The following is a 16536-nucleotide window of genomic DNA, read 5'->3' as shown; positions in this document are numbered from 1 at the left end:
TTCTCCTGGTCAGTATGTAGCTGTTGAATTGTAGGTTATTGGTGTTGATTGAAGATTTTTCATCTGCTAGGTTCTTTTCCCTAATCAAGTTAAATTTTTGGGATTTTGAATAATTGTAATTTTACTAATAGTCAATTTTGTTGTAATTATTGAACTGAACTTTATTATAACATAATAAACTCACAAAGTAACTTTCAGTCATTTTTAATGATCTCTTTTGGGTAACAGACTAAATCGAATGATAAAACATAAATTACAGAAAAATGGAATGCCAAACAAATTATAAATAAAAAATAAATACAGGAATGATATATAAATAAAAATAAGAACACAGGAAAAAATATATATATAAATATAGATGTATATATTTTCCTGTTTTTATTATGTACTAGCTGACCCAGCCACACGTTGTTGTGGCTCAAAATGTATCTATTATAAATGTACAACACTTCCCCCGTGGGGGTAATTTCAAAAAATCCCTTCTTAGTGTACATTCTCTTGACGTACCCTATTAGAACGCAATTAAAAACGCAAAAAACCGCATGTAAAATAGTATAAATAGAAGCCGAGTTCTTCACAGTAAGCCTTAATCCTGTTCCTCTCCCCCCAGTGGGGGGAATTTCGACATGTATATTATATAAAAACATGTGCGTATTCGAATGCAACGTGGTGTCAAAATTTCAAAGGAATTGGTAAGAACAAACAAACATTATATTTTATTTATATAGACAGATAGAAAATGATCTGCTTTAGTCCATTCTCACAGAAAAGCAAACTTATGTCGTCGGAAGTTAGCGCAATCTGTTGGACATAAAAGCCTTAATCCATATATAAATATATTTTTGAAAGGGGTGAAATGGTGGTCTTCACATATGCCAGAAACCTTCGTGGGAATGTATTGAACAACTTCCCGAAGTTTCATGGCAGTCGGATAAATGGTGTGGTAATGCATGAAGGACAAACACACAGCCAGACAGACATACATTCGTTTTTATATATATAGATTCTTATTATATAAGAAAAAATAACAAAAGTATAGGTAAGGACCCCAATGTCAATGAGCAAAGATAAGAAACACCATCCGAGAAATACAGATTATAGGCCTAGTATGTTTCAAAACTAAGACCTGTATAAGGTCTTCATTAATAAGTACTAATCTGCACAGAGTACGGATGTGTGATATATCTAGAGAAGTCTACACAGTAGTGGGATTCTTAAAACTGCACATTTATAAGGAAATTAGTAAAGCTAGAGGTAGAAGAATTGTTTATGAGAGGAACCCCATCATCTACAGGATCCTCCATAACAATAAAGATCTACTGGTCCTATGAGCATTCCAGGGGTATATAGGTATCTATTAAGGACAATAGAGTTGCTCAAACTTATTCTACAATGGTGCTATCTTAAGATTTCTTCAAGTGACATTGAAGGAACAGAATTATTATATATAGAGGTCACAACCTTTTATACAGCCCTGGCAGCATATGCTCTATTGGATTCTGTCCAAGTACAATGGGAGCAAGCCAAAATCATTAAAAAGGTCACTAGTAATCATCATATTTGACATGTGGAAGCTTCACAACTCTACATAGGTTACTCAGAAAGTTTTGTCTTACATGTCTTCTATCGGTTGTCCCAAAATGAGTCTTTCACCAATGAAAAGTGTGTGAAAAATGGGTGGAGTAAAGTCTAATTCAAGTTCCTGTTTCTAGTACTTTCCCAACAAGCAGTGCAAAAATACAAGAAATGGCAGTGTGGACAAAACAGAACATCAGATGATTATCCATTATAACTTTTTACATAATCTCAGTAAAGATGAGTGCTTTTCAGAAATGTCTTCGTATTGGGGGAACATTGTCCTTCTTTGAAGACCATAAAAAAATGGTATAATAGTTTAAAAGCAATAATTTTAGTGTGGAGGATGATCCATGTTCAGGTAGGCCAGCAGAAGCAGATGTCAGAAAATTAGCTGCTGTAAAGAAACTTCTCAGCAAAGACAGGTAAATCACCTCTCGTCAGATTCAGGAACTATTGAATATTAGTGCATCATCTGTTCATGACATTCTGCACAAGCACTTTGGATTAAGAAAGATTTGTTTGCTTTGGATACCCCATTCACTGACAAAGGAGCAGAAGCACAACAGAGTAAAATGATGTGAAAACATTATTAAGTGGTTTGGTTAAACAAAATCTCAGAACAAAGTTTGGCTTTTTGAAGATGAAGCAACTCCAATAGAGGTCTGAAAATCACATTTGACAAAGAAATGATTGATTGCTACATTGTTTGGAAATGTTTGAATGTTGAATTTGGGTGTTTTGCTGAAAATTTGACATTTAGGTGAGAGTCTATTCTTTGGAAGATGCAGTATTGTGGAGAGGATCATACTAGAAAAACAGCATACAATCACTAGTTCCTGATACACCCAAACATGTTTGCCAAAAACCATTCAATCACTGAGGAACGTCTGACCAAGATCCTAGCTCAATACATGGCTCCTACACCATAATAAAACTCCAGCACACAGCTCAAAGGATACAATTGCCTATTTGGTCAAGCCTGGACTAACTGTTTTGGATCACCCTCCATACATCCAGATCTTGCTCCTCCTGTGACTTTGGCTTATTTCCAGAAGTTAAAAAAATGTCTTGAAGAAAGGCAATTTTCCAGTGACTATGAGCTTCTGGCAGTGTGCTAATCTGGAAGAAAAGCAGAAGGCCTGGTTTGATGACTGGTTTCAGCACATGGCAAAATGCATTGAGTATGGTGGAGAGTATTTTAAAAGACTAAAAAATAAACCTGAAGGACAAAACTTTCCAAGCAACTTACATATAAATCTGTACAACAGAGCCACTCTATGAACTAAAAGGATCTCAATGCCCTACATCTACAGCATGAAGAGCCTGGTACAAATTATAATCTGTATTTCTGGGATGGCATTTTTTTAATCTTTCCTACTGATGTTGAAGGGTCCTTGTAAACTGTAAAACTTTTAATAACATTTCATAATTTCACAACTAGTGACTGTCACATCACTTTCCTGCTATCCATATTAAAAAGACTAAGACCTCTAACAACTCTTATTGCCTTTGTTTAGCAATATATTAGCAAATATTTAATATAATTTCAAAATGCATTGCTAAACAAATTATCAATCCCTCTCCAGGCTCATGATACATAAATCAAGTAACTGCTGTATCTTGTTTCTTGGTCTCTGTTTAATATAGATAGTAGGAAGGATATGACCACCACTAGTCATGAGATTATATGAAAGAATCTTTTAAACATTTTTTCCTGTTTATGTTTTTATTTATTTTTTTATTTATAATTTGTTTTTTTTTTTATTTGTTTGGCATTCCATTGTTCAATAAATTTACATTATGTTTTTATTGTTTACTCTGTTACCTGAAGCTGATCACTAAAAATGGCTGAAAACATTAACGGTTAAAACTTTATTGCTGCTTATAAAGGTTATTTTGTGAGTTTATTACCTTATGTATCAGTATCTATATTTGTTGAAATTGTAACATTTGAATTTTGTAATAATAATAATTGTTGTTGTTGTAATATATATTTTGTTTGCAGTCAGAAAGAGCAGTACTGATATTTATAGTTTGTTAAAAATCAAAAAACAAACTCTAGTACAAAACTTGTTTTTTAACATTTTAGACTTCGTAATGTTTTGCATTTGTAGTTATAGTTTTAATAAGAACATAGTTTATATTTAATTATTTTTTAATATTTAATAGTGTGAGAATCGGGGGTTAAGCGACGAGGCTTAACCCATTGTCCGACAACAGGGAGATGAGTCCCACTCACGTGGTCAGTGGATGGCAGTTCAGGAGGGCAAAAATCGAGTGGGAGGTTGCGGATAAGTCGATAAGGTGTTGGCCGTGTTTGAGTAATCATACATATTTAAGACTCTAAACATATTTAATAAGGATATTATATAAAAGATACATATATTAATAATAATGACAATAAAGGTAATAATAATGATAATAGTATTAGATGCGACAATAATTCTTCACAGAATCGTTAATGAGGCGGTTAGTAGGGGTTTGGCGCTCGTACTCGCGTTTGGAGAGAGGCGTTTAAACCCTTTTCCCTATCTATTCTTAACTAAACCTCGACCAACTGAGGGAAGAGAGAGATTTCCATATAATAAGTCAAAAATTACCTCGCTATCTGTTGTTGACGGCGTCGATTAGAGTCGAAGGCACGGAGGAAGGCTGTTGATTAGTCCTATTCTGGTATCCTTGACGTCACTCCCTTTAAAGGGGTGTGAGCCCTTTTTATACCAAATTCAAGGGGTGTGAACTGTCATATAGTCAGGATTTATACGCACACCTGTTGTTGTGTTCATGACTGGATCTGGCTAGTACGGACGCCGGGAATTGAGATGTTTGTTTAAATTACAGACTTAAGTGCTTCGCAGAGGTGAACTTAAAATATAAATTTCTATAGACATGACAGTTCTCACTCATCAATTAGTGTGTAGCTGACAATAACTATTGCAATTTTGTCTACAATTTCGATATTGTTTATGTTCAATGTCGGGTTCGACAACGATCTATGTGATTTATTGCTGCGGCCACGTGTCACATGCAACAAAGGGGGGGGATGAAAACATCGCTTATTCCAGTCTTGTTGAATCTATCGTCTATCGAGTTACTGTAATACAAACGATTATTCTCCTTCTTGTTGATATATATTTTTTAAACAACTATTTCATAAAGATCGTTGCGGTCGTTAAAAGGCCTCTTTAAAATTCCTACTTCAAATTCTTCCATAAAATTAAAAAGTTAATAAAAAGAACAATACTATTCAAAAAAAGGAAAGGGGGGTTCAGACCCTCACAATATAATTTTTATGTAATCATTTTAAAATATTTATGTTTATTCTAAAAGAATATAAATATAAAACAAAATCACATTTTAAATTTTATCATTAACTATATTTCAGTATTTCCTTGTTCCAAATAAACATATTCTGCATAAGATTTTCTATACTGAGAAACTGAATTTTGATAACCATTATTTGTGTAATTTGGGCATTTATCTCTGTTCCATGAACAACATTACTTACTAGTACAGTTAATTTTCTAGGAAACTCAAAATATGGATTAACTGTAAGATATAAGCAATCAAACTTATCATTTTATAAAGATTAGTCCTTATATTAATCTAGTAACAAATTATCAAGAATGATATAATAACTATTTGGTTTTGTTAAACTGTCATTAATTTTTTGTAACCCTTTATATGGAAACAGAAGAAACAAACTTAAAACTTTTTCTCTAATTAAAGTAAATAAAAATATACAGTAGAGACTCGTAAATCGGAACCCCAGTAATCGGCACAATTTTCAGTCGGACTGTGTCGTGCTGAATCAAACGTTTTTGATACTAAATTTACTTCTAAAGTATAATTTTCATGTTTTTATATTCTTCAATATATTTATTTTGTTTGTACAAAATGCAGAAATAATTTTTAACGATACGATAGCCTCGATTATTATTATAAAAATTTTCGTTAGGCTTAAAATCGACGAAAATTCAACACAAAGTGACACGCGATGGAGAAAAATTCAACACGAAGCGACACACAACGGAGAAAAATTTGAACATCGGACAGGTTAATATATTTTTTCGTACATAATCCATAATCAGAACAAATCCCTAATCTGAACCACCCCAGTCCCCAATTGATTCCGATTTTCGGTTCACTACTGTATTTGCATATCTCATAACATAGTATTAATTTAATTTAGTATTAAGACGTTTAGACTTCAAATATATAAATTCTTTAAAATAACTTTGCACCAATTTAAATATTTATATTTTGAATAAATTTGAATTAAATAAATATTTGACAACAATAATCTTCCTACATAATGGAGTTCTATTTTTTTAATCAAAAATATTATCAAGCATGTGCATTTATATTTTTAATATCAATATCATTAAATTATTAATATTTTGTTAATATAAAAAGTTTTTGAAATTTCCAAAATTTTCAATGTTCATATAACTATATAAATAAAAATGTACATGTTCATTTGTTCCTAATAGCTAATCTCCAAAAGTTCTTCACCGATTGCTTTGAAATTTTGACACAACGTTGCATTCGAATACACGCATTTTTATATAATATAGATGTCGAAATTTTTCCCCGAGGGACAAAATTAAGGCTTACCGTGAAGAACTGGGCTTCTATTATACTATTTTAGATGCGGCTTTTTGCATTTTAATAAGGTGCATCAAGAGAATGTACACTAAGAAGGGATTTTTCAAAATTTCCCCCGCAGGAAAGTGTTACACATTTATAATAGATACATTTTGAGCCACAGCAACATGTGATGGGTACTGCTAGTTTATAATAAGAATATTTATAGAATAAAGTGAAAAAATTCACTATGAAATGAAATACAAAATAATTTTCACATAAAACTTAAAAGTATAGTAATGTGTCTCTTAAACATTCTAAGACAAGTATTATGCTAAATATTACTGAAAAAATCTAGGTTCTTTTTATTGTTTTTACCAATCAATATTGAGAAAATGAACTGACTTCCTTGAATATAATTTTCATAGAAGAATTACAATTTCAAAATTTAATCTTAAATAACATTTAGAGCAATTGTAAATTAAATAGTGTGCCATTCTTGAATATTATTTTGAATATTTACTGTTATTGCTATAAAAATCTTCTTTTTCAAAAAGTCTTTTTTTTTTTATTTTTTTTTCATTTTATGGTTTTTAATTGTGAATATTTTAATTATTATTCAATACTGTTTGACAGTTATACAAATTCAAATATTCATTGTTTTATCAAATTCATATTCAAATGAATTATTTTATCTGTACTATATAAATGGGATATTATAGTAGTAATAAGCTCTTCTGAAATTTTCTATTAGACTATCACAAAAACAAAATTTATACAAACTACATCTCATAAATAAGATGTGGATGATATAATTGTAATAAGAATATCATTAGAGTATCTAAATGATAAGACACTCACCGCTGGATGATTCTCCCCTAATGTTTTTTCACGAATAGCGAGTGCATCATTCAACAAATTTGCTGCCTCTTTATATTTATTCTGATCTCTACAAGAAAAATATATTAAAGTTTACAATTCATAACAAATAATTTCATTCTTGTTACAATCTGAAAAAATTACCTATAAACAAGTGCTAGAATATTTAACATAGTTGCAACATCAGGATGATCATGCCCACTTGTTTTTTCCAAATCTTCTAAAGCTTGTTTGCACAATGGTACTGCAACTTCATATCGTCCTTGAGAGGCATACTGTATTACAAGATTATGTAGAGTCCGAAGTCGTGCAGGAATTTCATATCCAGCATTTGCAGCTGCTGCCATTTGTCCAGGAGGAGTTGGAGACAATGCTAATAAAAATAATTTAAAATTTCAGATAATAAATTTGAATAAATTGAAAATGAAAACATTTTGTGATAAAATAAAGTTGCAACATACAAAAAAAAATTTTAATTAACAAATCAGTAGTAGTTCCTATAAAAATAGTTAATATATTATTTAAAATATTCAAACTTAAATTGCAGATTTTATTTACTTTACATAAAAGGATATTATACTAACAAATTTCTTTTAATATCACCCTTGGCACTTATAAAAAAAATTTTATAATAAAAATGGAACTACATTATTTATACTGCATTTCTATAAAACTAACATATCAAAATAAACATACCAGATACCAAACAAATCCAGCAAACAAAAAAAAATTTAATAATTAATGTATGTTTTTGATCATTTTCAATGTTCATCTTCAGGTTCACACTATAATCAAACATAGAACATAAATGGGAATCTAGAAATTTAGAGAGATTGGAATACAATCTCATTGAATAAGAACAAGAACATCACAGATGACACATGCATACTGTAAAGTTTTTAAACACATTTCAAAAAATTTGTTAGAAAATGTGTTGGAAATGGTGTCCATGTCTTTATAACTTGTGACAATGCTTTCCTGTTAGCTTTGCAGATTTCTAACCTCTTGAGATGTTTAAGAAGAGTCCTATCTCCAGATGGAAGTAAAATGTGGGCTTCTTGAAGTGCAACCTGACTGTCATTTTTGGAGGCTTATGATGTGTGCTGTAGTAGTTCAACTTTTTTTAAGTCACACTCATGTTCTTTGATGTGGAGGTTTAATAAGCATGTTGTTGCTTCAATGTATTCATATTTTAGACCAAATCTACTATCAGTTACATGAATGGAGATACCCCAGGTGTTCTTTATCAGCAGGATCTTTTGGATTTCTGAGAAGGAAATATATATATCCTTTTAAAAGCAATCTTGACAATATTAGCCTTCATAATTTGTTTGTTTTTTGTGAGATGTTGGTTATATCTTATGATCTTATAACTATGATTCGACCATTTGGCCATAAATTGTATAATTATATGATTCAGCTGTAAATTATAAAGAAATGGCTATCATTTCAGACATATCAAAGTCCTTTTTCAAAATTTGTTTAATTAAAAACTGTACAATATGCACATGTCATCTGTGATATACAATTCCATTGTATGAGAACAAGAACTCCATCTCTATTTACATTTCTAGATTCCTGTTCATATTCTATGTTTAAATTTAATGTAAACATGAGGATGACCATTGAAGATAGTTGAAAATGTTAGGTACTAAATTTTTTGTTTCCTGGATTTTTTGATTATCCGATATGTTTATTTTGATATTCGTATCTAATTTTAAAAGAACTGCAGCATTTTATAACTAATATATAATATACTTTTAAATTTTAGATTATTTCAAATTACATGGTGGACTGTACACAAAGTCTTTAATCTTTTCAAATCACAATGTATCAAAGTACAATATGAAAAAAGTCAATTTTTTAAAATAAATTTTTAAAATTAGTTTAGACATTTGTTTAGCCATGCATCTTGGGTGGCAATATCTCATACTTTTATCCATATACATTAAAGTTACATCAATTGCTGTATAATGTATCGGGCTATAAATCGGCAATAATAATTATAAATTACTGATTAATTTGCCCCTATGGGAAATGTTAGGTGCCATCTTGTATTAAATTTAATAATTATAATTTAATTAAATAATTTTAGATTAAACTGGAGTTGCAGGTTTGAGTCCCATTTCGGACAGATTCTTTTCTTCCAGTTTAATCTAAAATTATTTAATTAAAGTATAATTATTAAATTTAATACAAGATGGTGCCTAATGCCTCCCTCTTGGGTAAAATTAATCAGTAATTCATAATTATTATTGCCGATTTATAGACAGATATTATATGGCAGTTGATGTAGCTTTATTGTAATGTATCAGGTTTTGTAAGATGTTTATATTTGTACAGTACATATAATACATTGTTTTAATTAGTAGCCATTATGTATAAAATATACTAAAGGATAAAATTTTCACCTAGTCATTGTGTCAAGAAAGTGATTAATATTTATAATACATTTACTCACAAAAATTAATTTTTTTATTTATATTATTTTAAAAATAAGATTTAGAAACTGCTATGTACAATATATTTTGAATAATTTGACAATGGCAATATGAACAGTACTGTAAGATATGTGAAGTTTGACCCTGCTGATTCATGGATCACTACACACACTACTAAATATTTTAAAACTAAAAATACTTAAACTTAAAAATTCAGCATTATATTAATATACATAACATACAGAAAATTTCAGATTATTTTTTTTGCTAATTATTCCACAAACATTTATCCAGAAGCAATAGCAATCTTTCCAGAATTGCACAAGTGTATGCATTTGTTTCAGCATTAAAATAGCCAAAGGAAATCAATGTAAGACAATTTAGCATAGCATACAAATAATCTCTTACTGTAAAGGATAAATATAACATTGATACAAAAAGATACTTTATTTTGTTGAGAACATGTTCAAAATGACAGCCTTCATTGGCAATACAAAGTTGTAGATGGTCAAAGCATGGCATTATTGATGGCATATAGCATTCCAGGTGTCACCATTTCACAGTCCTTTTGTATGCATCTCTCCAGTTCATCAGTTCCAATTCATCATGGTGGTTATGTATCATATATAGGGAGTTCGATCCTGGTGCTTATTTCTGATCCTGGGATTTCGGGATTATACTTAGTAAATCCTGGTATCATTTCGGTATTGAGGGTTAATAAAAAATAAAAAAATCTTACAGAAATCAGCTTTCACATCAACAACAAATCAAAATTTAGACAAAAATCAATGTAATTAAAATTTAGACAAAAATTAACATATTTTACGGTATACACCTAGCTAATCTAATCACTCTAACTAATCAGACTTAGAGTCAGACTAACCAGAGTTAAAATTGCTCAGTCTTCATGTTAAAGTTATTCTTTTTCAAGCATCAGTGAGATCTCTTTAAAACTTACATAAATTGAAAAACCTTTATGTAACAAACTATGCAAATAAACGTTGAAAATTAACAAAACTCTCTTAACATCGACTAAATAGACAACTTTCATGTAACAACCTAGTAAGTAGGTAGTAAAGTAAGTTTCTTAGCAAAAAGTGTTAAAAAATAATATTAACCTTTCAGCAGTGGGAGAGTCAGGTATGGTTCTATCCCTTAGTAGTGGAGAATATACCCGAAAAATTTTTAAAGTATTTTTTCACGCAATTTTTCTCATTTCCGTTTTAGAAAAAGTATTTGTAAACAGTTATGTCTAGTAAAGAAAAGTCTTTTTTTATTGTTACATAATTCATTTTTTATGTGAATTTTTTTTTGCGGTAGTTTTTGGCTAGATTTTGGTGATACCCCCAAAAGAATTTAACATATATATACGTCCCTCACCACTGCCACATGATCGCCCTCGACGTATATATACGTCCCTCACTGCTGAGTGGTTAATCAGTCATATTTTTCTTAAATATAAAGAAAAGTAATCTAATAGGAACATTTTAATTTGAATTGCAAAAATATAATCTGAGAAATAACAACGCATCCAGTGTCGCATCACCAAGTCTGCTTCTCAATTTGTTGCACATATATGCAGCTGCTGAGAAAGCACATTCAGGTTCGATGGAAGTTGGCGGAATTGTTAGTAAATACTTATAAGCCCACTCTAGGTTATAGCTCTGAGTAGAATTTGAAAACTCATACAGGTTCATTTCTTTCTTAACAATTTTGGAAAAATCATTTTCATTTAATGCTTCAGGAGACATTGTTTTCATGCTGTTTTCTATTTCCAACTGAAGCTTTTCTTTGAGCGTCAAATCACTTTTTTCTGTATTTGTAGACTCAACTTGCATATTTCATTTTTCCTCTTCATTTCTTTTACCATTTAATCTCTCAATTAATGAAACAATCTGGTTTTTTATCAGGACCTTGCTCAGACTTGAAAATGTACACTTTATTTCATCATCGTCAGCAAAATGTCACTATGAGGATTTTGTAGGTAGCATAAAATGCCACTCAACTCATTTCTTCAGCAATCTTTCATGTGCTTTTGTAAAGGTATCTTGAATTTAGAAGCAAAATTGGAGCTATTGTCATTTAACTGCTTAAAAAGAAACTTAAGGGCAGCATCAGCTGTGCATAAATTCGCATCAGTGCAACAGAGTGCTTCTACAGTTAATTTTACTGGAGCCAAGACTTTAATGATTTCATCGATGAGTTCAAAATCGGATTCTTCCAATTACACTGGATTATTCATATCTATAAGTGCCTTTCTGATGCTAACTTTCAAAAAAACACAATGCTCGAGCATACTGTAGAGGCTGTTCCATCTGGTTTTGCAATCAAGCAGTAAATTTAGCTCTTTGCCATGCTCTATCTTCACATATTTTTAAAGAATGGTATCATTCTTCAACGACGCTCTTTTGAAAATAAGAACTACTTTACAAACTTTTTTTATTACATCCTTGATGTTCTAGTCATTTGTCAAATCTGAGCAATTTTCTCTTTCTTCAAGGGCTAATCCTGATTCAAGATCTTCGTCGTCATCATCTTAGTCTACATCGTGGAGCTCAATGGACTCATTTTCTGAAGCATCTGGTATACAGGGTATACTTTTTTTTTATAAAGTAAATTGCAAATGGCTAAGTGAATGCCATGAGCAAAACAAAGTTGGTGCTCTGCATTAACAAGTTTTTCGACTTTGAGCATGACATTTGGACCGTCGGTTACAATTGCCACGATTTTGCTGTCCAGTGAAATATTGAATTGAGAAAGGTGATCTTTTAAAACATCAACACAGGTCTCTGCCTTCAAAGATAAATCGATACGAATAAGACCTAAACTCCAAAACTTTTTCTCTGAATGAATATTTACGTTCAAGTATCTTTTATTAGAAGTCAATGTCCATTCATCAAAACTCAAACTAAAGTGCTGGCCTTCATTTTTGAAAGCAGTTAATTCAGCTTTTATATGCTTTCTAATTCTGTAGCTATAATTGACAACATGTTTACGAACTGTTGAAGCAGCTTTTGATAAATCTGAATACCCTTTTGATAATAACAATGTTCCCAAATCTTTTGAGGTTACGAAGACCCTAAAAGAAAAGCCATCTAAGGCTGTCATTCAGGCTAAAATGTCATTTAAAGTTTCAGTTTTAACAAAAAAGTCCTCAAGTGAGCTATGTTTTCACTTCATCAGCAGTGGTTCTTTGCCATCGCCACTTTGGCTAGTTGATGAGGACAGCTTTACAGTAATAACTTTTTTGCCATGTTTGGTTGAAAGATGAGTGTGTAGTCCTTGAAGATGAATGTTTAGAATAACTGAAAACATTAGTTATATAAAATAACACATTGGAATATTAAAATGAATATTTCTTCCAACAAAATTGAACCAAAAAACATTTCTGCTAAATTAAATGTCACAAAAAAGGTTCTAAAGAACTATAAAATAAAACTGTTAATTTCAAAAAATAAAATAAAATTATTACCCTCTTGTTGTGTACCATCGTCGTCATCATCAGGAAAACCAAGATCCAGTGGCTGCTCAACATCTGATTTCTTTTCTACTATTGATTCTTCTGTCATCTGTATAACAAATTTTATTTAAAAACATAATTTGGTTGCTATTCAGAAGAATAGAATATGATTATTAACAATAATCATTAATATTTTGCGGGGGACCACTGATTTCATAAACTTTAAAGTATTTCTTTTTACATTATAAATTCATAGAGAAATTCTTCAGTACAAGTAGAGTAAATGCTTGATTTAACAGACTGATTTAAGAAACAAAAAATTTCTGCTCTAAAGGAAAACACAATAGAACTTTTTCTTTATTTGCTAATAGAACACATTTAAAGAAGTTGAATCAATAAGTATAATGAACATTCAGTAATTTATAATCTTATTTTATTTGTAGTTATATATTATAGTTATTAATGTTTTTTAAAATGCATTCAACTGAATTAACTTTCAGCAATAGCAGACACTCCTATCTCAATTAGTCTGTTAAATCGAAAGTTTACTATATTATAAAAAAACTACTTTCATACTTAAAAAATAATGTTGGGAAATATGTTTATATTTAGAGAAAATCTAGTAAAATAAGTTTACTTTTGCTTTATCTTTCTAAATACTATTATAATGCCTACTATAATTAAAATCTTTAATTGTTTTGATGATGCAAAATCTGTTTGAATTTATCAAGATTGAAGAATAATTGTTGTTGTTGTTAAATTCATTTTAATTTATGCAAGTTTTATTTAGATTATGCTTTTAATATTCATTGGAAATACTGTATACTGCAAGGATGGTCAACTTCAAGTGTACATACCAAAATCACCAAATCTATGATGCAAAATTCTCTCATGACAACTGAAATTTTTGGAAGTATATTATTATTTTGTGTCTTAAGTATTGAGAGCGCCTTATTATTTCATTCTGTAAAAATCAAGTTTTCATTTAAAAATTATTTACCAAATCAACAATTTATTTACATTTTAAAATAAAGTAGGCCTAATAAATAACAAGCCTACTTAGTTTTAAACATAATTTTGTTATTTATTCTTCTTATGGAAAAAATTTAACCATTATTTGATCAATTTATTCTAAAAATATTCACATTTCTGAATTTTATTGAATAAAATTTTATTATAAATTAAAGATAATAAATTTTCACATTATTTGCAATTTTTCTGTAATGAAAAACATAAAACATCAAAGCAATCTAATAAATCATCAAAACAAAGCAATTTATAGTATTGTTTAAAAAAATTGAATGACTTGAAAGATTGGTATATTATAAAACTTTAAATTATTAAATATAAGATGTAATCAAAATCAGAAATTTATAGAACGTTTATAGAAAAATAGTCTTTTCTGTTATGATATAGTTCTGCATTTTTGCCTCATGAAGATATTGGTATGTGTGTGGAGTCTATAGCACAAAAACTCCCAAATTATTTTATAGCACAAAACTCCCAAACAATTTTGCAATTTGTTTGAATTGATGTATAACTTATAAATTATTGACAAGTTTTTGGGAAAAAATATACTCTCTTAGCTTCACAATTACTTTAGAAACATTCAGCACTGTTCTGCAAACAGTTGACTTTGTTACACTACCTGTATCATCCGCAAGGTTTGGAAAGGTCCCCATGCATAAAAATAAAGATAGCATTACTTCGTAATTAATAACAAGTGGTGATTTGATGCATGAAAGTGCAGATTTACACTGATTTTGTTTGATAAGTTAATGACAACAGGCATTGGTAATCAAAAGCAAATCATAAAACAAGTTGTCTAAGCAAACAAGAGACTTCTTTGATAAGGGTTTGCAAAAGTGTGTGTGTGTGTCACTAGGACAAATGTCCGAACCACAAAAGCAAATATGCTGAAAATAGCTGAAACTATGTATTTTCCTATGACAATAATTATAAGTTCAAAAAAAAAGTTTTTTTTCCTTTCTGGCCAATTGGAACTTAATCTCTGGACATGCCACATATTAGATATTTTGTATGTTTATTTAATACTTCAAAATTGATATTGATAATGTGAGATGCATAGTTGAATGTGCTTGACTATGTACACTAAGAGTACATTGTATACAACTCCTAGACAAAAAATTAGAATATTCACCTAACTGAAAGTTTAGTGTACATTTTCTCACAAACAACACAGAGTATAAAACTTTTTTTTGACACTACATAAACAATGTATATGTATATTTATTATACCCATTAATTAGACAAATTAAGTCAATAATAATCTTTTTTTATGAACAGAATGAAATGACAAAAAATAGAACAATACTTTGACTGTGACAAAAAATTAGAATATTAGCTAAATGTGGATTAAATATAAGAAATACAATAAAATAAACTTAATATTTTGTGGCGTTGCCATTTGCCATAATTACAGCTCACAATCTGTCGGGCATGGTGCAGATTAATGCTTCACATTCATTTCTGGTGATGCAATTCCAAATGTGTGGAATGCATGTCACCAGTTCCTCCACAGAAGTTGAACACCGTTCATTAATTCGTTGTTTCATGACCCCACAAATTTTCAATGGGGTTTAAGTCTGGGGAATTGCTTGGCCAAGGCAGGATTGCAATCTGTCGTTCTTGTAACCAACGTATCGTTGACTTCGCAGTATGAGAGGATGCCCCATCTTTTTGAAATAGAAATGTTTCCTCAACTAAATCCTCTGCCGATGGTATCATAAATGTCTCTAAGATGTCTTGATATGTCTGTGCATTGACACGTTCCCAAAGAATGCACAGTTGTCCTATGCCATTTGCAACTCATGCATTCCCAGATCATGACAGACAATGCAAACTTTACAGATCTCTTCATACAGTCCTTTTCAAAGGCCTCTTTGGTTGTTCTCCATACACAGGAGAGACAAAACAGAGATTCGTCACTGAAGAGAGTGTTATTCCAGTCATCTTGTCCCCATGAGCCTCTCTCTGCACCATCTGACATGTGCTTGTCGTCGTTTTTTCGTTAGAGACGGCTTCATCATGGGAACACGGCAGTTGAAGTGCATGTCGTGCAACCTTTGACATGTGGTTCGGCTACTAACGTTCACTCCAGTTGCTCTCCATTGTGCACGCAAGTGTTTAACACTCTTAAAGCGATTTTGCACAACAATCCTTCTCAAGTTTCTCTCATCCCTTGTAGTCATTGCTCATTTACATCCACATTTCTGGCATTTATTAGTTAAAACTTGAACAGTTTTGATGTTTCAATATTCTAGAGACTGTTGGCTGAGAGCACTTTACATAATTCTCAATTTCTTTTTGTTTTCTTCCTGCTTTGTGCAAGGCCATGATAGTATCTTTAGTTCTGTCACTATGTCACATTTACACCCCATGTTATATTGCTCTGCCCAGCAATATGCAAATTTGCATTACAATTTAATTTTTTATGGCTGTTTGTCTGGCTGTTTTTGCTAATATTCTAATTTTTTGTCACAGTAAAAGTGTTAGTCTATTTTTTTGTCATTTCATTTCCATTCATAAAAAAAAACTTTTGAGTTAATTTGCCTGACACTATATAAACAT

General features: G+C 30.6%; 1 protein-coding gene across 4 annotated transcripts in view; it reads right to left on the bottom strand.

Moving 5' to 3' along the window:
- Window positions 1-16536, bottom strand: part of Klc (kinesin light chain) — an 82117-nt gene that overhangs the window by 29825 nt on the left and 35756 nt on the right. For all 4 annotated transcript variants that reach the window (XM_067278863.1, XM_067278864.1, XM_067278862.1 and 1 more), the window contains exons 4-6: window positions 12958-13054; window positions 7189-7417; window positions 7027-7114 (exon numbers count right to left, since the gene is read on the bottom strand). In XM_067278863.1, coding sequence (XP_067134964.1) covers window positions 7027-7114; window positions 7189-7417; window positions 12958-13054 — 414 coding nt within the window. The remainder of the gene's footprint in view (window positions 1-7026; window positions 7115-7188; window positions 7418-12957; window positions 13055-16536) is intronic.

The sequence above is a fragment of the Centruroides vittatus genome, unplaced genomic scaffold, assembly GCF_030686945.1.
Source record: "Centruroides vittatus isolate TY-2023 unplaced genomic scaffold, ASM3068694v2 contig_824, whole genome shotgun sequence".
NCBI lineage: Eukaryota > Metazoa > Arthropoda > Arachnida > Scorpiones > Buthidae > Centruroides > Centruroides vittatus.
Note: the sequence above shows the minus strand (reverse complement) of the source record. Positions and strands in the feature narration are given on the sequence as shown.